Genomic DNA, 21,958 nt, shown 5'->3' with positions numbered 1-21,958 from the left:
TGAGACAACCCAAATCTCGATATCTGGATTAAAACTCATTCGATGCCAAAGATGTATTTTTTTGTCTTTTAAGAATCCAGACATTCGTTGTCTCTCGCTGAGATGCTCACCAGGATTTGTTATTCAGGCTGCTCTTCATCAAGTTCAGGGCTCCTTCGGATAAACCGGGATAACATCGTCCAAACTGGATTTTCCCTTTCTTGATGTTTTTGTCTTGTTCCCAGCTCGGTTCTGCATGAAATGGGCTGTCAGCACTCAACCTGCCAGACAGCAATTAAAATCATCAAGGAGGAAGAAGACAGACTATTCCAAATGGTGAGTTTATTTATGTGCTTACATAATAAACAAGAGAACTCCGATGGCCCAAACATCAGTCTCAGGCCCAACACCTTGGCCCTCTAGGATTTCCGGAGCTTTAGGGAGGACAATATAAACTGACAAAACAGACAGAAACATGATGGTGTTCATAAAATATTGTGCAGTTATTGGCACTGGCAAGTTCACATGTATGATACATTGTGAGTTATTTAAAATTTAAATCAGTAAGGAATACTGGAAACAAAATGATGGGAGAATTGGTTGTTATTGCCACTCATCCATCCATCCAGCCTCCAGTAAAGAAAGTGTACCTTTGCTGCGGTGCTCTGTTGAAGGCCATGACAGTCAAAGGTTTAGTATATTAGAGAATTAACAACACGACACAAGGTCAAACGATGGACTCAGTCACCTTTACTCTCCGACAGACCCTGCAGATGCTCAGTGTGGAGAGGCTGACCAGGCGTGAAAGACAGAGCCGAGCCAAAGTCAACAATTTTCAGATGGTTTCCATCGTCTACCAGCATGTTGTCAGACTTGAGGTCTAAATGGACCACTCGCCGGCCGTGAAGGTAGTCGACTGCACTCAGGATTTGACCAAGCAGCTCCGCCACATTAGCCTCTGAATACACATCTCTGCAAAACAACAAATATGTAACACAGCTTAAATTGGCACAAGGTGTTTGCAACAGAACTTCAAACCATGGCGGTATAGACGGTCAGGGGCGGAGCTAGAAGGTTTTCAGTGCGGTGGCCAACGAGAAATATAAACTCACTAAGGCATGGTGTCTAACTCTGGTCCTTGATGATCAGGATCGTTACCAGAATCCTGCAAAGCTTTCTAATGTGATGATCGTTTGAATCAAAACGAGGAGACATTTCAATACAGGCCCACTGTGTTCGTACTTTTTAGTGCTGCGGTGGTTTCAAACATCTCTCACCTTGCAGCTAGGTTGTAGAGCAACTCTTTGCCAGGACAGAGCTCTTCCACCAGCACCAGGTAGCAGGAAGTGATGTAAGCACTGTGCAGTTTTACCAGGTGGGGATGGTGAAGCCTCCTCAAGAGTTTATATTCCCTCAGGACCAACTGTCTCTGCTCCACCCGGTAAGGTGTGATCTTGGCGGCAAACACTTGGCTGGTCTCAGCATCACGACATAAATTGACCACGCTGAAACGACCCCTGAGGCCAAGATAACAAGAAATAATCTGGCATGGAGCACAAGGACATAGCTTTTTTTTAATGCAAGCTTCAAGAACTTCCTAAAAGCCTAACCTGTTGATCTCTGAGAGGAAGTTGTAATTCCTCTGTGTTGCTTGACCTTCTGAGCTAGCCACCTTTGAACCAAGGCACTCAGTCTGGATGAGAGGAATGTTTGCATCTGTGCAACAACAAAAAATGCATCACGAGATGAAGGGTTCTTTTGAAAGTTTCTTGCCCTCACCTTCATGGTGAGTTGCTATAACAACCGGGGCGGAAGCATCGCTGAAAGGTCCTGCTCCTGTTTTAGTGATGCAGCCGACCCTGAAAACATAAGAAGGTCCTCTGGGGAGATCCTTTGCCACATAGCTGCTATCAGTCACATCTTCTGAGAGGACTGTCCAGTCGCCACCTGAGGAGCAATGTTGCATTCTTTTAGAAGACGACATGATGTAGCCTACAAAAGATGTGTTTCGACTGTGAACTAACCATCTGTACAGTACTGCACACAGTAAGTAACCGGGTCACTAGACTGAACAGGCTTCCACACCAGCAGTACTCCACCTCCGTCCAAATGAAACACATCAGCCTTGTTGGGACGGACTAGAAGATCTAATAAAATGAAATATAGCAAAATTACTAAGAGTGTTTTGTGAGCAACAGACAAATTACATAAGGCTAATTTGATACCCTTTGATTTTTTGAATGCTGGTATCTTGAAAGTTGGCAAACGCTTGGAGGTCCTCTTTTTTGGACTCTCAAGGCCATGCTCCCTTTCAAGTTGCATTGAGCCCTTAACAATTGGCCCTGTAACATTGAAAGAAAGTTATTCAATCGGCCACCAGTGTAGCAATAAAAAAATAGTTCACCTCTTTTACTTAGATCTTCTTTACTGGATGATCTCGAAAACAGCTTGGTCAAACTTGACGCTGAAGCTCTCATTTTCTTTCTGAACGACATAGTAGGTGTATCTGGCTTCATGATCTCTCCAAGTGTTGGTCCTAACTCTGCTCTATCCAGTTGCGAGTAGGAATGGCTAGCCCAGGATTGCCTTCGAAAGATATTCAGGAGGCCCAGCTTTGGAGATTTTCCTGCAGGTGGCTGAAGTTCGAGAGCTGGTGCAGATGCATGTCTTTGCAGGCCGTGGCTTTCTTTCTTATCTTTTGCCCTGGGAGGTCTTTCAGGAGCCTGGAGAGAGGAGAGGCTAGGACTTGGACTAGGTGTTGATGACATCTGCAAGCGACATATGTTGGGGTTGGAGCGGGTACGATTACGTGGTGGAGCTTGGGGAAACTGGCCTCTGGGTTTGAGTTCTTGAAATGACCGAGAGGATGATGAAATCATAGGCTCCCTCGGGTCATCATACCCTTCGCTCTCTTCTGATCTGTACCTCCCTCTGAGCTCCTCATATGAACCAAGTCTACTGGAGGACTCGGAACCACCGTGTTCCAAAATAAACGATTCAGCCAAGGAACCCTGGGAACCAGTGAAGGCGTCACCCTCTGATTGCTCATGATCCGTCCCATGGCTGATTCTGTTACCCACAAGGAGGTTTAATGGAGCAGGTCTACCGCCCAATGCGGCGGTGCCCTGTGCAGGAACAGTTGAACCCCTCCTTCTTATGGGTCTCCGAGGTTTCGGAACCACCAACAGTTTCCTTCCTCTCACTTCATCGTCTGTGAAATCCTCCTTCATACTTTGAGTACTTTCTTCGTCACCTGACTTTGAGGGCTTGGGTGAGCTGGGAGATCGCCGAGAGTACTCATCGAGAGACCTGCTCCTTCTCTGGGGTGGAGGATTGGTACGGGTCACGCTGCCGTCAAAGGAAGTAGATTTGTGCATGGTTGGCTGGGTGGAACCCCGTCTCTGGCTTCGGTTGACTTCCATGTCATCCTCCACGTATTCTATGAGAGGTTCATTGAGGCGTCCCGACATGCTCCTCCGGAGTGGCTTGCGACCTCTTTCCTGCTTCTTGGCCTGAAACTTGTCTCGTAATGTCATGTGTCTGGCAGACATGGGTGAAAGCTGATGAGATGAACTGTAGAAAGTGCTACGGATCACGCTGCCTCGAGGGATTCGACCCGCATCGCTCCCTGAACCTTCGTCACCATCGGAAAGGTTAAGAGAGGGACTACTGCCCTTGTTGAACCTTCTTTCATTCTGAGGAGTTTGGAGGTACGAAACATCTGATGACGCAGCGGACTGCCTGCTTACACTCCGTTCTAGCATGCTCCTCCGACCGACCAGTTCGTCATCCTCCTCCTCCTCCCCAAATGTCACGTCTTCCTCCTCATATAGACCTTGATGAAGTTCGGTAAAGGGTTTCGGGATCCGTGCTCGCTCGCTCAAGGGGTCATAGTCATCTTCTGTTTCTTCTTCTTCCTCTTCAGTTGGGCTGCAGTGCTGGAAGAAGTCCCAAGAGTCAGCCTCATCGTACTCGGATGATGAACCACTGCTCACAGAGGTGCTGCTGTTCTCCTGGTGTTCACGGGGAACAGTCGCCGCGGTATATCTGAGAGGAGCATCTAGGAGTTCCGGAATTGGCCTTAAGGTGAGCACGGAACCAACACAAGTCAAGGAACGCTGGGGGCAAAGAATCAAAAGACAAAGCTGAAGACAAATCGCTGAATTTCTTATTTCCACAAGTTTCGTGAATTATTCATAACTCACCTGCCATTTTCTTTTTGAGATGAAAAGCTTTAAACCCTTTGTGTTAATTTCATCCGTGTCTTCCCCTGCATTTTCATCCTGATCACAGTTACATTTTGGTTGATTTTCATTTTCAAGTTGAAAAACTGCAGAACAGTTTAGGTCTTACCTGGAGCCATTCATGGCTCAAACACTCAAAGGCAGATGGCCGCTTCCTATACGTGGTAGACAGGAATTAAAATATTTTGCACAGTGAAAGAAGAAAGAATGGAACAAGGCTTACTCAGGGTCTGGTTGAAGAAGATAGCGAAGAAAGGCCTGGGCCTCAGGACTTCTACTCATGACATCGGGGGCATCCCAGTTTAAGGTCCCTTCTCCCACTCTCAGTAGTGTAGCACGGTCCGTTTCACCCACGAAGGGGCAACGACATAATAGACTAGCAAAGAAAGGAATAGCAAAAAAAAATTTGTTTACGATAATGGATAGATGTGTAGTTCTGTTTGTTGCCTGGTGAAACTTACCATAAATACGCCATCACACCCACTGACCTGTTACAAATAGAAATTCTCTTGTCACACAATACACAGCTAAAAGATTGTGATTTTTTTATTGTAATGTCGAATTTGGATTTCGACTCACCAAATATCTGTGCCCGCACTGACAGGTTCTTGATGAACAATTTCGGGTGCAACAAACTCCGGCGTACCAAACATGCTGTACTGATGTCTGGATGTGTCTACTTCCTGGCAGAAGCCAAAGTCACAGATCTTGATTTCATCTCTGGGTGGATATACCATCAGGATATTCTCTGGCTGAGGGGTTATACATAAATCAGCATAAATATTGTATCAATTTTTGCCAGTTTTGTAATTGAGCCAAAATCTCACTTTAATGTCCAGATGCAAAATGTTCATGCTGTGAATATGTCCAACACCTTCAAGAATTTGCTGAATATATGACTGGACCTGGAATCACAAATAATTTACTGTCTTATAGCAAAATTCACAAGAACAATATACATTGAAAGAAAATTTGAAAGAGGAAAAACATCTCTTACCTCTTTCTCCGAGACTAACCCTCTGAGTAACAAATGGTCTACAAGGCCGTGAGAACAGCAGCTAGTGAGTTGTTAAAGAAGTTTATCTACTAGGCCAAAACGGGTTTATCGTATTTTTTTTAAAAAGGGATACATTTCCGTAATGAGCACCAGCGTGCGCCGGGTGCAGAAGAAGTCCAGTAGACAAGCCACCCTTGGATGAGCCAGACGGGAGAGCAAGTCCCTCTCCTGAAAAGCCCGGGTGCGGGTGCTACTTCGCAGTGGTAAGAATTTGGCAGCAAAGACTTCGCTTGTCCCTCTGTGGATCACACGCTTCACTACCCCAAATGTTCCCCTAGGGATAAAAAAAACTTAGATGAATCTCAACAGAGATGAAGCAGAACAATATGGACTCACCTTCCAATTTCTTCACCAACATCATAGACGGTGAATAGCTTCCTTCTCTTCCCCAACTCCACCTCTCTCTCCTGAGACCCTAATGAACCTAAAAAGAAACAGCGGTACCATTAAATAACTGAAAATATTTAGTTTTCCTCACAGTCCCAAGAATTGGAATGATCTATTGTCTCACCTTCCTCCACTAAGAGCTGAGCTTGACACGACACGTGGCCAGATTCATTGTAAGACAAGCAGGTGTAAATACCGCTGTCTTGACTTTCTGGGCATACTATGGTCACTGAGCAGCGGGCGGCATGCTGGACAATCTCCACATTGTCACTGGCTCTAAGTTCTTCGCCGTCCTTCAGAATAAAAAGTGGATCAAACCTCAACACCCAAACAACTGTGACAACACTAATCTTTCTTATTGTAAGCCCCATTTGACATCATTACAATACAAGTAAAAACAAAAGGGTTCCAATAAAGCAAATAAATCAAAAGTACAAAGAACTGAACTTCTAAGTGAATCTCTTGTTTCACTTATACAGGACTCCTACCTTGTACCACTGTATCTGCGGTATTGGCCTTCCTGTAATGATGGCGGTAAATGTGGCTGATTGTCCTGGTTCAACACAAACGTCTTCAGGAGGTACTTGGATGAAGGGAGCAACTGAACAGGACAACAAATAAGTTATAAAAGAGTGATTGTTCATTTTATTAATACAGAAGAAAAGGAGTACCATCTGTAATTTCCTGCATTTGCTCTGAGATATAAATTTCCTCTTCTTCCTCCTCCAAGTAATACGAAGGCTGCTGCTGCTGCTGTGTTGGCTGATCCGTTCCTGCTAGCTGAGGAACTTCTGCAAGACTAGACTCAGCTCTGGAGAGCAAAAAATCAATTAAGAGGTTAGGGTTTTAATTGTTCAAGTGTTCTGCCACCCCAGTTAAAATGGATCTTTGACATCCAATGGCAATGAATGAGATAATTAATCCTACATACATAATCTCTTCTCTTACCCCCAAAAATTTAAATGACATTTTCATTTGTATTAATGAAATGCTCACTGTTCATGAATGGATGGTAACTGAACAACCGAGGAGGGAGTAAAATCTGTTTGCAGCCATTTCTTCACAAAAGCAGATGACCAGTCCTCTGAGTCTGCATCTAGAAAAAATGCAAAATAACATTCTGTTAATGACTGGAATTATTTAACAGTCATGAGTAAAACGTACATTACCTGAGATGACACAGAAAACACAACCGTGTCTTACCTGCTGGCTTCAGGCTTTAGTGAAACTACAGTAAAGTATCCACCACATCAACAAGACATGTGCCCACTCCTGTATAAGAAAATCTGCCCAGCACATGACCATCTTGTATTTGTTGTGACGAAGAGTTAGCTGGGCATGCGTTGACGGGAGGGGGGAAAACGGGAAACATTGATCGGGTTATATGTTATCATGACAATGATGACTTACATGGAGCGGTCCGCATGAGGAAACCTCTGCTTTTGGACGAGTAGGGGGAAGATGGAAATCATGAAGGTTATAGAGAATGAAATGGTAAAATACAGGAAAAACAGTGGTACACTTGCACAATCTTTAAGAACGTGATCCAGTACACATAACATGCCTTTACAAAGTTGATAATACATACTAGTAAAAACAATTTACATTGTCAGAGGCACAAATTTAACAGACCTTTTTACATACAAACAGATTTGTTTTATTTTGTAACGTCTAGCTCCCAGTTTCTCTGTATAGTCATAGTCATTTGTTTAGTTAGCATAAATAGTAGCGCCAACAACTCTCAAGTGGTTGAATTTATTTAAGTAAGGTAAGTGTGACCTCAATCTATTGACAATAACTCACAGTGAAAAACAGATGAATGAATATAAATGACGATTTCTCTTTCATCCGTGTTTTGCTTACTAAACTGCAATTGGTATGCTACCTAGGTGACCCAACTCCAGATGTAGGCAAGTGAAGTGGATGAAAGGAAAAGTAAGTAAATGTCTGACAGAATGGATGAATTGTCCCACAGGACTGTCAAGTGGCATTATAATGGGAACAGACATGAACTGTGGTGAACGATGGCATGTGCTTACTTCCTCCATGTAGAAGAAATGAAAGTATGTCCCTAAAAAAGTCCCCTAATGACCGCTTTGTTCTGTAAAGCATAATTACCTTGTATAGCTCGAACTGTCCTACCTTTAGGAGGTAAGTCTTGCGCCTGGTCACTCTCAGATTCATTCGGGGCGACATAGGAGGGGCACAGTCCGGCCTTGCATTTGACACAACCAAACTCATTCGAAAGCTGGAGTAAAATAAAATTTTCGATGTGCATCAGTGATGATTTATTGACGTCATACATATGAGCTCATCATACCTCACACTCATACAGTCCAATGTCTGCCTCTGTTGCATTGATGATCGTTAGAGACAATATTCCACTTCGGGAGTCATTCAAGACTGAATATTTTTGCTTGTCAGTCAACTCTTTGCCATCCTTCATCCACCTGCAAGATGCAATATAAGAGTTGAAGGAATTTTGCCTTCATATTGGGTATTTCTAATGTAGAAGGGCCTTAAAAATAGGTATTTATTATTTGGCTCGTAGTGGCATAAAAGTGCTTTGTATCAGAGATTTTGGGAAAAAATACATACTGACCTGATTCTGGGCAAAGGAGTGGTACGAGTGGAACAAGTGAAGTGAATGTCTTCACTCTCGATCAGACAAGTACTTTCCAGACGACTAACAAATCTGGGTGGCGCTGGTGGATGAAACAGTAAAGCTTTTGTAGGTTGAAAATACAAAGTGTCATTAGAATGATATTGAGACTCGATACGAGACTCACCCTGCACGACAATGGTAGCCATAGTACCAGTGCTGCCCATGCTGCTGGTAGCATAGCACACATATTGTCCAGAGTCTTCAGTGGTCAAACTGTCCAAGATCAAAATGCACGCGCCTGACTTATCTGCTGTGATAATGTGCCGAGGATCATCCTCCAACACAAGGCCATCTGAGGAGAAGACATCGTGTCAACCGATGCAGTGCGAGTCATTTTTTATTATTCTGACCTTTGAGCCAAGTGATCACAGGTTTAGGCAATCCCGTAACCTTGCAGCTCAGTTTGACGGTCTGTCCGATCTTTGCTGTGTTGTCCGACAGTAAGGATGTAAACACAGGGGGGTCTAATTGATTGATAGACATAAACAAAGACAACATTTAGATAAACATTTAAAAATTGAGATTTGTCATATGGAAGACCTACTGTTAGTGGGCAGGATGGCTCGTTGCTGAAGCTCCTTCAGATCTTTCAGCCAGGAAAGTTTCACCAGTGGTGAGCGGCCCTGCAGTGTATATCTCCGTACTGAGCCCCTGTGCTCATGCCAAAGCTCCCAAGTCTTCTCATCACTTCCCATCGTTTCCTTTAGCTCCACATCATTCAACTGGGGTTGATAGAGACAAAATGTGAACATGAATATTTATATGAACAAGCGTCCACCAATTGATATTTTATTTACCTTCATTTTATTCTTGAAGGTGAACGTATCACAGTTCTTGTTGGCATCTCTTTTTAGTTTGCATAGGACAATGCATTCCTTGAATAGGAAGATTTGTCTCTGATGCCCTCTGGAGGTCTTTTTTGTTTCTGGAGATTCATCCCATACTGTGAAGGCTCCCTTGGAGAAAAACAGGAATACCAACATGTTTCTCATTCAGAACTCTTACTTCCTAGAGAGAAATCTCCAAGATGTGGTTGATCTTACCTGCCGCACAGGCTCGCCCAAGGCAGTCAAAGGGGCGGGGTAGTTTTCAATGAGGGAGACTTGGTGCAGGTTGTCAGATCTCCAGGGTAGACAGGACACAAGGGAGTAGGCATCCTCCAACAGACAACAGCTCTGACTGCTTTTGGCCTTGTTCTTAATTAACTCCTGAAAGGAAATTCAAATCCGAGTTGACACCTTGTGGACAATTATGCAATGTTTAAAAATGTATAAATGAGTCATCATTGACCTTCAGCAATGCTTGATATGTCTGAATCCTTTCAACTGGTCTTTGGAGGAAGGTCAAAGTATCTATGACTGGAGCTTCAGGTCTACCAGAGCCTGGTAACTCCTGTAAAACAGTAAAACAGTATTTGTCGTCTGTCTCATTGTTTACTCAGATAGACTATCATGGACAATCTTACTTTGAGATATTGTTGGGTAGCTTTATCAGCAATGCAGGCCTCTGCTTGTGATTGCCCGAGCATGTAGTGAACATACTCTTCAAGATCTTCAACGTGATGGATCAAATGCATGGCGACATCATCGTCTGTTGTACACTCTTTCAGTCCAGGGAGAATAGACCTGAAACCGTAGCTCATATCAAAATCTGCCGTCTACTGGTAAAATGTAAAATTGCGTACTTTTCATGTAGAAGGACAATATCCTTTATATTTCTGAAAATGATATCTTTCTGGTTGATGATGTTGATGGGAACATGGCGACTTGAGTCCAAATAATTTAATGGATGAGAAATAAACATCTTCATCTCTTTGACAAACTCCTCTTCACCATCAATCAGACCTTGGATCAGTTGGCTGAAGAAAACAAAATTTAGTTAGTAATAGACAATTCGAACAGTGCTCTGTAATGTGAACAAACCTCAAAGCCCTTCTATACTCTTCTCCTGTGGTACCGATCTCATCTAGATCCTCTTGAGGTGCCCGCAATTGTGTGAAGGCCTCCTGTTAAAACACAAAACATAATAGTGCTCTCATTTCTCTTCATTAGCTGTTTATTCATTTTACAAACAGCTAGAATGAAGATCAAACCTTTCTCTTTTTCTCCAGGTAAGCTGGACACACCCATCCTTGTCGAGCAGGATTGGTTTTGGTGGGTTTGGTTCTTACGAGCCATTTGCCTGGATGAACGGAGTCTAGGACCTCGACGAACTGACCCTCCTTCAGTAAAAAACTGTCTTTGCTTCCACTGTTTGGGTTGCAGTCTGCTCGGGCCACATACATTTCAAATGTCTAAGGGAATTAAAAAGTTAGAGGTTTATCAATAAAATGGACAATTGCAGTTTAGCCATTGAAAGCCCAAACCTCGCGTTGATCCTCTTCCCCTTCAGATTCTGATCCAGAGACAGTGCTGGCTAAAGGTGTGTGGGCTCTGTGGTGTTTAGGAGATGGGGTTCTCATCTGTTCCTCTTTAGTGCCTATAAATGAGAGTGATACCAAAGTAATAATTGATCAAAACCTGGAGCAAACTAGGTCTAGTAGGATCACTGCTGACCTTTGACTTGTAAAAAGTGTTGATCCAAATCCTTTGGAGGCTTTTGTTCTGATACCTTAGGAAGCTCCCTGTAGTGATATACATGAAACACCAAGTTGTAACCATGAAAATGAATAAGATGTGTCAAATCCAGGTCCAGAAATTAGAATCCCAGCCACAGTTTGGCTTTAATTGCTTCTAATCCAGCGGCTGTTAAACAAGCTAGCACTTGTTTACCCGATAGCTTGGTTGATTAGCCACTGCGGCAGAGTCCTGAACTGGGATTAGACACATCTGGAATAACAAAACCTTGGCTCCATTACCTTGAGGTCTTAATTTCCACGGGTTCCATCACATCTGGTGCAGTGTCATAATCAGATGGACTTGACACTGTTACAGAAAGACAATTCAATGCAGAAAACTAAAAATGTGTTCAGGATAAACTACACAGAGTATTACTCACTCGAGCTGGTGGCGATGAGAGACGATGTTCTCCTCTCATGAAGGCTCAACGGAATCTGCTGCTCTGTCAGGTTGTAAGCTTCCCACAAAGAGACGTCTACATTCTCGACGTAGTTATCAGGATCAGTCCCTGAAGTTGGTTGATCTTGAATCTGTGTTTTTTCCTCAGGTTTCTGTGAAGCCAACTGCAGTGGAGTAATTGCGGCAAGAGGTGGATGCACTTGCCTGTTGATTGTTTGAGCAGGTTGTTGGGGTGCAACCACCGTTATGTTTCCGTTGTAGGACGTAGTGCCAAACTTATTGACCACCTCACAAGTGTAGATGCCACCGTCACTAAGGGTCAGTTCAGTGATAACAAGAGAGCATACCCCTCCCTCTGCCGTCTTAATACAATGTCGTTCGTCATTACTGATTGGTTGACCATTTTTAAGCCAGCGCACGCTCTCGTACTGTCCTTCTACAGTACACACGAGACTGATGGTACCATCAACATCTGCACACTGGTTCCTAAAGACCTCTTTCAACACTGGTCTTGTATCTTTGTCAGTATTGTAGTCTTTGAAGGGAATCTGGATCTTGCCATTAGTCTCTTGCATTTGTGGTTCATCTTCAGCACTCATGTAAATCGTTGGTGTAGTATCCTGGACTGTCTTCTGGAGAACCAAAATGGTAGGCGGGGTGTAAGGTTGGGGTGACGTTTCATCAAAGAAGCCAGCAGGTTGGACGACGCTGTGGTCAGGTGGGATCTCGGTCAAAGCTTCTGAGAAAGTTTCATCTTCAGAGATGTAGAGGAGAGGAATTTCTTCTGTCATTCGCACTTCTTCTTGTTCGTCCTTCCTTTCCAAAGATCCAGCAGCTATTTCTTTGTCCGTTTCAGGTTCTTTTCTCATCGGTCTTACTGGATGTTTAATCAGCTGTTTGGGGACAACTGACGTCTCTACCAGATCAGCATCTACAAGTACTGACTGTTTCATCTCAAGTCTTGATTCTTCATCTTTCATAGATGCTGCTCTCTCTTTTAGTCGTTGTTCTCTGGATGTTGTCACCGGTTGTTCATCTTGATCTGTCTCAGTGTCTCTTGACGTTTGCTTTTCCATCGGTGTCCTTGTTTTACTTTTTGACCTTACAGGTGGCCTTGGGAGAATTATTTCAGTCTTTATCTCTTGAGGCGGCTCTTTTCTTTTTACAGAGTGACTCTCCAGCTGATTTATTGATGGCACTTGCTCCTCTACTCTCTCTGTGGTCTTGATTTGTTTTATGGGAATTCTGTCTGTATTTCCTTCGCTAGAATCATTGACTGTAGCATTTGATGACTGTATAATGAGATCTTCAGATTCTTTTCTGACATATTCCGTTGGTTCTCTTTCTCCTGCTGCTTTTACTTTTGACCTCAAAGGGGGTTTCACAACCTCTTCTGCCTTCCCCACTTCACTATCCTTAATAGTAGACGTTGCTTCTTGTAATATTTTGCTTCCAATGGATGTTACTGATGGTTTTACATCCTTTTTCACCTCCTCAAGTCTCTTCCACAATGTTGTCTCTAGGTGCTCATCTAGTTTTTCAACTTCTCCGACTTTTTCGCAAGGTTTTCCTTTGTGCTTGTCTTCAAGAATCATGCCTGGCTGACTCACTTCTGGCCTAATTTGTTGCTTTGCTGGTTGCATCCTCTCTGTCTCTACATTTTCAATCAGAAGCTCCTTCTCAACTAACATTGCTGGTCCTTTGTAAACCTCCGTTTTGTCCTCCTGTTGGTTTGAATCCTGAGCTTTTTCAAAATCTGTCTTGATGGATTTTTCCATTTTGATCTCCTTCTGGTCTTTAATTTCTATTTGCAAAGACTGAATGGGCTTTTTTATGTTCAACATCGGCTCTGCATCCCGTTCTAAAGCAGTGATAGATGCTTTGCGCAGTGTCCTTGTCTTGGGTTCTGGAGGGATTGGGGGAGCAACGGGAGGATTCAGATTCTCAGGTTTGGATGACTTCTGAGCATTTTTAAAGTCGGTGCCTATAGATTTTTCAGTCTGGATCCCCTTCGGGTCTTTAGTTTCTATTTGCAAAGACTGAGTGGGCTGTTTTATGTTAAACATGGGCTCTGAATCAGATTCTAAAGTGGTGATTGATGCTTTGCGCAATGTCCTTTTCTTGGGTTCTGGAGGGATTGGGTGAACATCGGGAAGATTCACTTTCTCAGGTTTTGATGAAGCCTGAGCATTTTCAAAGTCTTTTTTGACAGGTATTTCAGTCTGGATCTCCTTATGGTCTTTAGTTTCTATTTGCAAAGACTGAACGGGCTGTTTTATGTTAAAAATGGGCTCTGAATCAGATTCTAAAGTGGTGATTGATGCTTTGCGCAATGTCCTTTTCTTGGGTTCTGGAGGGATTGGGTGAACTATGGGAAGATTCACACTCTCAGGTTTGGATGAATCCTGAGCATTTTCAAGGTCTTTCTTGACAGGTATTTCAGTCTGGATCTCCTTCTGGTCTTTAGTTTCTATTTGCAAAGACTGAACGGGCTGTTTTATGTTATACATGGGCTCTGAATCAGATTCTAAAGTGGTGATTGATGCTTTGCGCAATGTCCTTTTCTTGGGTTCTGGAGGGACTGGGTGAACATCGGGAAGATTCACTTTCTCAGGTTTGGAAGTGGTACTCCTTGTTTGAGGTAATATTATGGGAGGTTCCTCATCTGGCAAAATGGTCTCAGATGCTAGAGTGAGGGAAAATATACCAGATTACTACGTCCTGTTGCTGTACATTTATTTTATACATACAGAGTAGATGTACCAACCTTTTACAGACACCATTGCAGAAGTCTCGGCACTTCTTGCTTGACATGAATAAATTCCACTGTCTTCTGAAGTTAGCTCCTTGATATGAAGTTCCAGCAAACTGCCATCTTGGTTCATCAAATACTTCCTGCTTGCTCTTAGTGGCATTCTGTTTTTTTTCCATTGTACTGACACCCCAAGTGTGGACAGTTCGCAGCACAAAACGACTGTAGCTCCCTCTTTGGTCTCTGTGTTTTGTAATTCTTTCTTGAAAAAGCAAGGTATTTCTAGAAGGTATTAGGAAAAGAGGTCATCAAAATTTTAAATAACATATTCACCTGCCCAATCAATTCAGATGCGATACAATAACTTAAAAGTGAATGGTACTATAGAATTTGTATATACACACACCTTTGACAAAAACAGTTGCTGTGGTTTCTGCACCCCCTGCTTGACACGTATAGCTACCACTGTCCTCAGGTTTGAGCTCCTTGATGTTGAGCTGGAGAAGGCAGCCATCTTGCATCATCTCATACTTCTTGTTGGCCCTAAGAGGTAGCTTATTCTTCTTCCATTGCGCTGGCATTCCAGGTTTAGACAGCTCGCAGTTCAGAGAGATTGAGACGCCCTCGTCTACCTCTAGACTTTGTAGGTCTGTCACAAACCTCAGTGGCAGCTCTGGGGAAATTAAATTTCAAAAGATGGTAAGAAGATGACTGGCGAGATTTGGTAACATGCTATGAGTGAACCAACCAAACGCTAAAATCGATACATACCTTTCACTGACAATGTTGCTGCAGTCTCGGCATTTCCAGCATGACATGAATAACTACCACTGTCCTCAATTTTGAGGTCCTTGATGTTGAGTTGGAGGAGGCAGCCATCTTGTTTCATCTCATACGTTCTGTTGGCCCTCAGAGTCACTTTGTTCTTCTTCCATTGCACTGGCATTCCAGGTTTAGACAGCTCACAACATAGAGAGATTGAGCCTCCCTCCTCTGTCTCCACATTTTCCAATTTTTCTTTGAAGAATAATGGGAGTTCTACAAAAATGGGCATATAATTCATCGTACTTAGATGTTTGGTTTATAAACAGAACAGGAGAAATTTATGTTGAATATATGAAGTCTTTGACAAATTTAACTTAATATGTCGATGATTCTGTGTCTAAAAATGAGAAATTACCTCTGACAGCTACAGTTGCAGAAGTCTCTGCACTTCCTGCATGACATGTATAGCTTCCGCTGTCTTCAGGTTTGAGGTCCTTGATGGTGAGTTGGATAAGGCAACCATTTTGTCTCATCTCATACTTCCTGTTGTCCCTCAGAAGTTGTTTGTTCTTTTTCCATTGCACTACCACTCCAGGTTTGGACGCCTCACAGGACAGGACAGCTGTTAATCCTTCTTCTAGCTCCATACTTTGCAAATCCACTTTGAATGAAACCGGGCGCTCTGGAGGAGGTTTAGTAAAACATCGTTATACATAATTAAGGTGATATAAAATGCTTTTCCTAAAATGGACGCACCTCTTACAGACACCGTTGCAATGGTTTCTACACTGCCAACTTGGCATACATAGCTTCCACCATCCTCAGGCTTGAGGTCACTGATGTTGAGCTGCAGGAGGCTTCCATCTTGTTTCATCTCAAACTTCCTGTTGGCCTTCAGAGGCAGTCGGTTCTTTTTCCATTGCACTGGCACTCCAGGTTTGGATAGTTCACAGCGCAGAGATAGTGAGCCGCCCTCCTCTGTCTCCACACTTACTAGTTCTTCTTTGAAGAATAATGGGAACTCTATTGGGCAGATCATTGATTAAACTTCATGAGAACTAACTGTATATTGCAGAAAAATACATACCCTTCACAGTCACAGCTGCAGAACTCTCTGTACTTCCTGCTTGACATGTGTAGGTTCCACTATCTTCGGATTTAAGGTCCATAATGTTAAGCTGATGAAGGCAGCCATCTTGTTTGATCACATACTTCCTATTTGCCCTCAGAGGTAACTTGTTCTTTTTCCATTGCACCGCCAATCCAGGTTTAGACAGCTCACAGGATAGGACTGCTGTATCTCCTTCCTCTGCCTCCATACGTTGCAAGTCAGCTTTGAATGCGACTGGGATTTCTAGAAAAGGACGATACAAATATGCTTAGGGATATGAGCTCACAAAATTGTCAAGTGGACGTTACCTTTTACACAAACAGTTGCAACGGTCTCTGCGTTTCCTGTTTCACATATGTAGGTCCCACTATCCTCAGGTTTGAGGTCATTGATTTTGAGCTGAACGAGGCATCTATCTTGTTTCATTTCATACTTCCTGTTGCCCCTGAGAGGCAGCCTGTTTTTCGTCCATTGCACCGACGCTCCAGGTTTGGACAACTCACAGGACAGTACGATCGAACCTTCCTCCTCCACCTCAATATTTTGTAACTTTGTAACAAAAAATGGAGGCAGCTCTGGGGAAATTCAGCACAGCATTTGGTTAAGGGGACTGTATCATCTTTTGGAGCAATGAAGTTTTAAAGGTACAAGAACAGTACCTTTTACTGACACGGTTGCAGTGGTCTCTGTACTTCCTGCTTGACACGTGTAACTTCCACTGTCTTCAGGTTTGACCTCCTTGATGTCAAGCTGGAGGAGGCAACCCTCTTGCTTCATCTCATACTTGTTGCTGGCTCTTAATGGCAACTTATTCTTCTTCCATTGTATTGCCGTGTCTGGCTTCGATACCTGACAGCGCAGGGAGACAATACCTCCCTCCTCAGCCTTTACATTCTGTAAGTTTACTTTGAAAAATGGCGGAAGTTCTAGGAAAAAAGTAGTCAAGGATGAGAAAAGGACTGTGAAGAGAATATAAGAAGACACTGTACTTACCTTTCACTGTTAAAGTTGCAGATGATTCTACACTTCCTACGTGACATGAGTAGCTGCCACTGTCTTCAGGTTTAAGGTCCACAATGCTAAGCTGGAGAAGACAGCCATCTTGCTTCATCTCATAATTCCTATTAGCCCTCAGAGGCAGCTGGTTCTTCTTCCACTGCACTGGCGCACTAGGTTTAGACAGCTCACAGCTCAAGGTAACAGAACCTCCCTCATCCAGACGCACATTTCTCAAATCTTTCTTGAAGAATGGCGGTAGCTCTGGGCAATAATGGACATCACGTTACCAAAATATTAATATAATGATGCTTTTGTCTATGTAATGTGCTCAATTGCAATATGATCTCGACCTTACCTTTGACTGTAACAGTTGCAGTAGTTTCTACATTTCCTGCTTGACACGTGTAGCTACCACTGTCCTCAAGTTTAAGCTCCTTAATGTGAAGCTGGAGGAAGCAACCATCTTGCTTCATCTCGTACTTCCTGCCAGCCCTAAGTGGCAACCTGTTCTTCTTCCATTGTACCGGCAGCCCCAATTTGGAGAGTTCACAGTAAAGGACGGCTGAGCTTCCCTCCTCAGTCTCAACATTTTGCAACTCTTCCTGGAAGAATGGTGGGAGCTCTGGAGAAGCAAAGAGGCACAAATGGACATAACCTTCTCTTCGTAAAGCACACTGCTTCCTATATTACCTCTCACAGTAAGCTTGGCACTGGCTTGTGCGTCGCCTGTATCACAAGAGTAAATTCCAGCATCCATTGGTTCCACTGCATGGATGAGCAGTAAATTGACTTTTCCCTCCCTTCGTATCTCAAATTTATCGCCATTTCGAAGAGGGATGTGGTTGCGCCTCCAGGTAACAGGGGTGGTGAAGTCAGAAGTTGTGCAGGACAAAGTAGCAATTTCTCCTTCCAAGATTTGAACATCTTGAGGCTTCTCCTCAAACAAAACTGAAAATGAAAACATCTCTTTAGATCAACAAATCTTCCCATAGCTACATCTCTCCATACCTTTGGGTTTTGGCACCACGAGAAGACTAGCTGATGTCCTTTCCTCCCCAACCACAAATGCCACAATGCCTGTTTCCTCAGGTGTTGTCATGGTGAGGACAAGTCGGTGTGTGCGACCTTGGTATGTCATCTGGTTCATTTCGTTCCTCTGCAGTGGACTGGAGCCCAGCCACCACACACCCTCAGTCACATTGGCGTGGCTAAGCTCACACACAAACATGGCGTCCTCCCCGGCAGTCACGGTGATGTCTTTAAGTTCTGTAACTATTCGCACTCGCTCTGTGCAGGAGAAAGAACACCTTTGTAGCAATGGAGTAGGCAAACATGGGAGGAGATTCTTGCGTTAGCACATACCCCTCACAACCAACTTAGCGGTGGTCTTCTTGCCCCTGGTGATGCAACAGTATTCGCCAGCATCTTCCAGGTTCAGCTGCTTGATCTCCAGCATATGCATAGGTCCTGTTTTTGTAATAATTACTCGTCCCCCTTCTTTAATGGCAATGTTGTCCTTCTTCCATGTGACAGGAACATTCGCACTGGAAACTTCACATGACAGCAACACCGATTTGCCCTCCATCACCGCTTGGCTCTCCAGTTCCTTCTCAAAGAACACTGATGCTGCCGCTAGCATGGAGAAAAATATATTCTGTTACTTGGCAAGACAAACTATGGAAACAATTGCACCGCTCCCAGGTATGAGATTCTGAAGGAACAAACAAAAAGCATTGAATACCTCTAACGTTCACTTCCGCCGTCGTCTTCTTCTCGCCAAAGACACAACTGTACTCCCCAACGTCCTCCGGCTGGACATTCCTAATGCTCATCTCGGCTATGGTCTCCTTGAGGGTCATCTGATACCTCCCACCTGGAGAGAGCTGGTCCTCTCCCTTCCACCACTGGACAGATACCCCCGTCCTGGACAGTTCACATCGTAGGGTCACGTTGCCTCCCTCAGCGGCCTCCTGGTTCTTTAAACCCATCTTAAAGGTGAGGGGAATAGCTGTTGATGTGGAATAGAGAATTTTTTTATGATTTTGAAACACACAGATTTACAAAGAACAATCGTGACTTACGGGTGACAGTGATGTTCGCTACGGTCTTGGTATCGCCATAGCTACAGCTGTAGACTCCACTGTCCTCCAGTTGAGTGTTTTTGATGGTCAGCTCCATCATGCCGTTTCGATTTCTTATCTGATACTTGAAATTATTTTTCAACAGCTCCTGGCCTTTCCTCCATTCAACAGAAAGACCAGGTTTGGATAATTCACATGTCAACGTCATGCTGTTTTCCTCCTCCACTTGCAGGTTCTTTAACTTGGTTTTGAATGTGATGGGAGGTGCTGGAAATACATGTCATTGTGAACATTTGGATCGGACAGCTTGGTTTATTATTGGTAATGTGAGTAATGATCAACCTTTCACAATGAGCTCAGCCGTGGATTGGCTATCCTTCGTCTTGCAAGTGTACTTCCCAGCATCACTCTCTTCAACATTGTTGACAAACAGTTTGGTGAGACTCCCTTCCTGTTTCATTTCGTATTTGTAGCCAGGCTTCAAGATCACTCTTCCTTTCCTCCAGTCCACTGGAGCTCCAGGTTTGGACAGTTCACAACAAAACACTCCACTATCACCTTCCTTTAGCTCCAAATTCTGAACTTCTTGCTTAAATGTAATAGGAAGAACTGAAAAAAAAAAAGATTTATGATTGTGACAGATAATTTAATTGGATAAACCAGCAACTCTGATTCTTCTGGTTCTCTTGAGTGAAGCCTACCTCTTACTTTGATATCAGCCGAAGTCACAGCTGTTCCAACGGAGCAGGTATATTCGCCAGTATCTTTAAGGGTTAGATCCGTGATCAGCATCTCACACACCCTGCCTTCTTGCTTCATCTGATATTTGTCTCCCTCCACCAGGAGGTGAGCATTCTTTCTCCACTCAACTGGGACTCCTTGTTTGGAGAGCTCGCAGTGGAGTATCACACTGCTCTCTTCCACTGTTTCTTGGTCTTTCAACTTTTGCTTGAACGTCACTGGAATTGCTGCAGAGGGATGTACACTTATTGACTACAACATGAAATATAAAAATATAATAATAATGGAATAATTTGTGATTCAGCTAATGCAGTAAAATACATGTACGTCTCACCAGTGATTATAATCGTAGCAGTACTTTTAATATCTTCGCAAATGCAGCTATAAACGCCACTATCTTCAGGCTGACTCTTTCTGATGACCAGCTCCAGTGTGGAACCTCTCTGCTTGAGTTGATACCGTTCATCGTTGATTATCTCATTGTCTCCTTTCATCCACTGAGCAGTGAGCCCTGCTTTGGAGAGCTGGCAGCTAAGTGTTACCCCGTTGCCCTCTTGCACTTCAATATTACTCAGTTCACGAAGGAATTTGACAGGCCGTTCTAGAGGGAATATTATATTAATTATATTTTGTTATGATTATTATTAGTGATGGTATCCTTTTTATACTGACCATTCACTGAAAGAAAAGCTGTCGTAGTTTCTTCGCCACAAATACAGGCGTAATCACCAGCGTCCTCGAGTGTGACTTCATTAATAGTCATCTCCAGCTGTAAATCTTTCTTCCTCATCTGGTACTTATTTCCTTGCCTCAACACAAGCCCTCCTCTCCTCCACTCCACTGACTGGGCAGGTTTGTTCAGCTCACAGCGGAGAAACACACTGTTGCCTTCAATCACCTCCTGGTTGGCGAGCATGAGCGTGAAACATGGTGGTAAACCTGTCAGGCAGGGAAAAAAAGAATGAGAATACCTGAGGACAGGAATTTTGGGCCCTGTATATCAGTGAAAATGATATTTATTGGAGTTACCAAAAGTTCCGTATTTTCCGCACTATAAGGCGCACCTAAAAACCCCCAATTTTCTCAAAAGCCGACAGTGCGCCTTATAATCAGGTGCGCCTTATATGTGGACCAATATTGATCCACTACAGCAGGCGTGTCCCAAGTCCGGCCCGCGGGCCAAATGTATGTATCTTATATATGGACAAAGTTTTAAAATGGGCCATTCCTTGAAGGTGCGCCTTGTATATGGACAAGGTTTTAAAATGGGCCATTCGTTGAAGGTGTGCTTTATAATCCAGTGCGCCTTATAGTGTGGAAAATACAGTAAAGCAATATGTTTTCAAATGTCAACTCACCCAGGACTGACAGCACTGCAGTTGATTGGGTATCCTTGGTTTTGCAAATGTATTTGCCAGCGTCTCCATCTTGCACGTTGTTGACAATCATCTTTGTGTAAGGTCCTTCCTGCTTCATTTCATACTTGCTTCCACTGCTCAGAAGCACACGACCTCTCCGCCACTCCACCGGAGCTCCAGGTTTGGAGAGCTCGCAGCAGAAAAGCCCACTGTCACCTTCCTTTACCTCCAAATTCTTGAGCTCACGTTTGAATGTGACAGGAAGTGCTGATTGGCGGAGAAGATTTAAGTCATCAGCACTGAATATATTTTAACTATCCTGCCATGTTAATTTTACTTACGTTTCACTTTTAGCTCTGCCGTGGTTTTCTCATCTCCAGTAATACAGCTGTACCACCCGGCATCTTCCTCTTGAACGTTCACAATTGTCAACTCAGCTGTTTTCCTTTCAAGTTTCAAGTGATACTTTCGTCCCGACATCTCCTCAGACAGAACCTTCCCGTCTTTCTGCCACTCGACCAGGGCATCTGTTTTAGACACTTCGCAGCGGAGCGTCACGTTATTGCCCTCCTCTGCCTCCTGGTTTTTCAGACTTCCTTTAAACGTGGCGGGAACAGCTTCAAAGAACAAAGAAGATGTTCCAGTTTGTGGCATGTAGTCAATAAAGCTCTGAAGATGATCTGCTACATGGACAACAAACTGCATTTGATTCAAATATCTGGAGTTGCTCTCACATTTCAATCTATACAATTTTAGGGTGTTCCTCTCGGAATTTTGTTCCATTTGTGTGGTCAGGGATCGG

The 21,958-nt window shown here is 43.6% G+C and overlaps 1 protein-coding gene across 1 annotated transcript in view; it reads right to left on the bottom strand.

The window, feature by feature from the left end:
- obscna (obscurin, cytoskeletal calmodulin and titin-interacting RhoGEF a) overlaps positions 1 to 21,958 on the bottom strand; it is a 30,002-nt gene that overhangs the window by 599 nt on the left and 7,445 nt on the right. Inside the window, exons 20-80 of the mRNA XM_088395291.1 lie at positions 21,498 to 21,773; positions 21,157 to 21,423; positions 20,471 to 20,737; positions 20,133 to 20,399; positions 19,759 to 20,025; positions 19,400 to 19,666; positions 19,058 to 19,324; positions 18,718 to 18,984; positions 18,339 to 18,608; positions 17,985 to 18,263; positions 17,667 to 17,924; positions 17,332 to 17,598; positions 16,971 to 17,237; positions 16,637 to 16,903; positions 16,286 to 16,552; positions 15,954 to 16,220; positions 15,623 to 15,889; positions 15,282 to 15,548; positions 14,873 to 15,139; positions 14,508 to 14,774; positions 14,117 to 14,383; positions 11,330 to 14,035; positions 11,190 to 11,256; positions 10,888 to 10,955; positions 10,698 to 10,810; positions 10,425 to 10,625; positions 10,255 to 10,337; positions 10,017 to 10,190; positions 9,798 to 9,957; positions 9,623 to 9,724; positions 9,376 to 9,540; positions 9,130 to 9,288; positions 8,877 to 9,054; positions 8,683 to 8,796; positions 8,457 to 8,624; positions 8,270 to 8,372; positions 7,988 to 8,117; positions 7,810 to 7,915; positions 6,664 to 6,763; positions 6,339 to 6,478; positions 6,156 to 6,268; positions 5,792 to 5,960; positions 5,617 to 5,704; positions 5,354 to 5,554; positions 5,221 to 5,281; positions 5,051 to 5,128; positions 4,803 to 4,975; positions 4,685 to 4,711; positions 4,447 to 4,599; positions 4,333 to 4,378; positions 4,185 to 4,262; positions 2,384 to 4,097; positions 2,205 to 2,321; positions 2,004 to 2,126; positions 1,759 to 1,926; positions 1,590 to 1,695; positions 1,257 to 1,496; positions 728 to 951; positions 630 to 644; positions 338 to 434; positions 111 to 260 (exon numbers count right to left, since the gene is read on the bottom strand). Of these exons, the coding sequence (XP_088251417.1) occupies positions 111 to 260; positions 338 to 434; positions 630 to 644; positions 728 to 951; positions 1,257 to 1,496; positions 1,590 to 1,695; positions 1,759 to 1,926; positions 2,004 to 2,126; positions 2,205 to 2,321; positions 2,384 to 4,097; positions 4,185 to 4,262; positions 4,333 to 4,378; positions 4,447 to 4,599; positions 4,685 to 4,711; positions 4,803 to 4,975; positions 5,051 to 5,128; positions 5,221 to 5,281; positions 5,354 to 5,554; positions 5,617 to 5,704; positions 5,792 to 5,960; positions 6,156 to 6,268; positions 6,339 to 6,478; positions 6,664 to 6,763; positions 7,810 to 7,915; positions 7,988 to 8,117; positions 8,270 to 8,372; positions 8,457 to 8,624; positions 8,683 to 8,796; positions 8,877 to 9,054; positions 9,130 to 9,288; positions 9,376 to 9,540; positions 9,623 to 9,724; positions 9,798 to 9,957; positions 10,017 to 10,190; positions 10,255 to 10,337; positions 10,425 to 10,625; positions 10,698 to 10,810; positions 10,888 to 10,955; positions 11,190 to 11,256; positions 11,330 to 14,035; positions 14,117 to 14,383; positions 14,508 to 14,774; positions 14,873 to 15,139; positions 15,282 to 15,548; positions 15,623 to 15,889; positions 15,954 to 16,220; positions 16,286 to 16,552; positions 16,637 to 16,903; positions 16,971 to 17,237; positions 17,332 to 17,598; positions 17,667 to 17,924; positions 17,985 to 18,263; positions 18,339 to 18,608; positions 18,718 to 18,984; positions 19,058 to 19,324; positions 19,400 to 19,666; positions 19,759 to 20,025; positions 20,133 to 20,399; positions 20,471 to 20,737; positions 21,157 to 21,423; positions 21,498 to 21,773 (14,800 nt within the window). The remainder of the gene's footprint in view (positions 1 to 110; positions 261 to 337; positions 435 to 629; positions 645 to 727; positions 952 to 1,256; positions 1,497 to 1,589; positions 1,696 to 1,758; positions 1,927 to 2,003; positions 2,127 to 2,204; positions 2,322 to 2,383; positions 4,098 to 4,184; positions 4,263 to 4,332; positions 4,379 to 4,446; positions 4,600 to 4,684; positions 4,712 to 4,802; positions 4,976 to 5,050; positions 5,129 to 5,220; positions 5,282 to 5,353; positions 5,555 to 5,616; positions 5,705 to 5,791; positions 5,961 to 6,155; positions 6,269 to 6,338; positions 6,479 to 6,663; positions 6,764 to 7,809; positions 7,916 to 7,987; positions 8,118 to 8,269; positions 8,373 to 8,456; positions 8,625 to 8,682; positions 8,797 to 8,876; positions 9,055 to 9,129; positions 9,289 to 9,375; positions 9,541 to 9,622; positions 9,725 to 9,797; positions 9,958 to 10,016; positions 10,191 to 10,254; positions 10,338 to 10,424; positions 10,626 to 10,697; positions 10,811 to 10,887; positions 10,956 to 11,189; positions 11,257 to 11,329; positions 14,036 to 14,116; positions 14,384 to 14,507; positions 14,775 to 14,872; positions 15,140 to 15,281; positions 15,549 to 15,622; positions 15,890 to 15,953; positions 16,221 to 16,285; positions 16,553 to 16,636; positions 16,904 to 16,970; positions 17,238 to 17,331; positions 17,599 to 17,666; positions 17,925 to 17,984; positions 18,264 to 18,338; positions 18,609 to 18,717; positions 18,985 to 19,057; positions 19,325 to 19,399; positions 19,667 to 19,758; positions 20,026 to 20,132; positions 20,400 to 20,470; positions 20,738 to 21,156; positions 21,424 to 21,497; positions 21,774 to 21,958) is intronic.

Source organism: Syngnathus floridae, chromosome 13 (assembly GCF_059516105.1).
Source record: "Syngnathus floridae isolate MCC-2025c chromosome 13, RoL_Sflo_1.0, whole genome shotgun sequence".
Classification (NCBI taxonomy): Eukaryota; Metazoa; Chordata; class Actinopteri; order Syngnathiformes; family Syngnathidae; genus Syngnathus; species Syngnathus floridae.
This window is presented reverse-complemented; position numbering and strand designations above follow the sequence as displayed.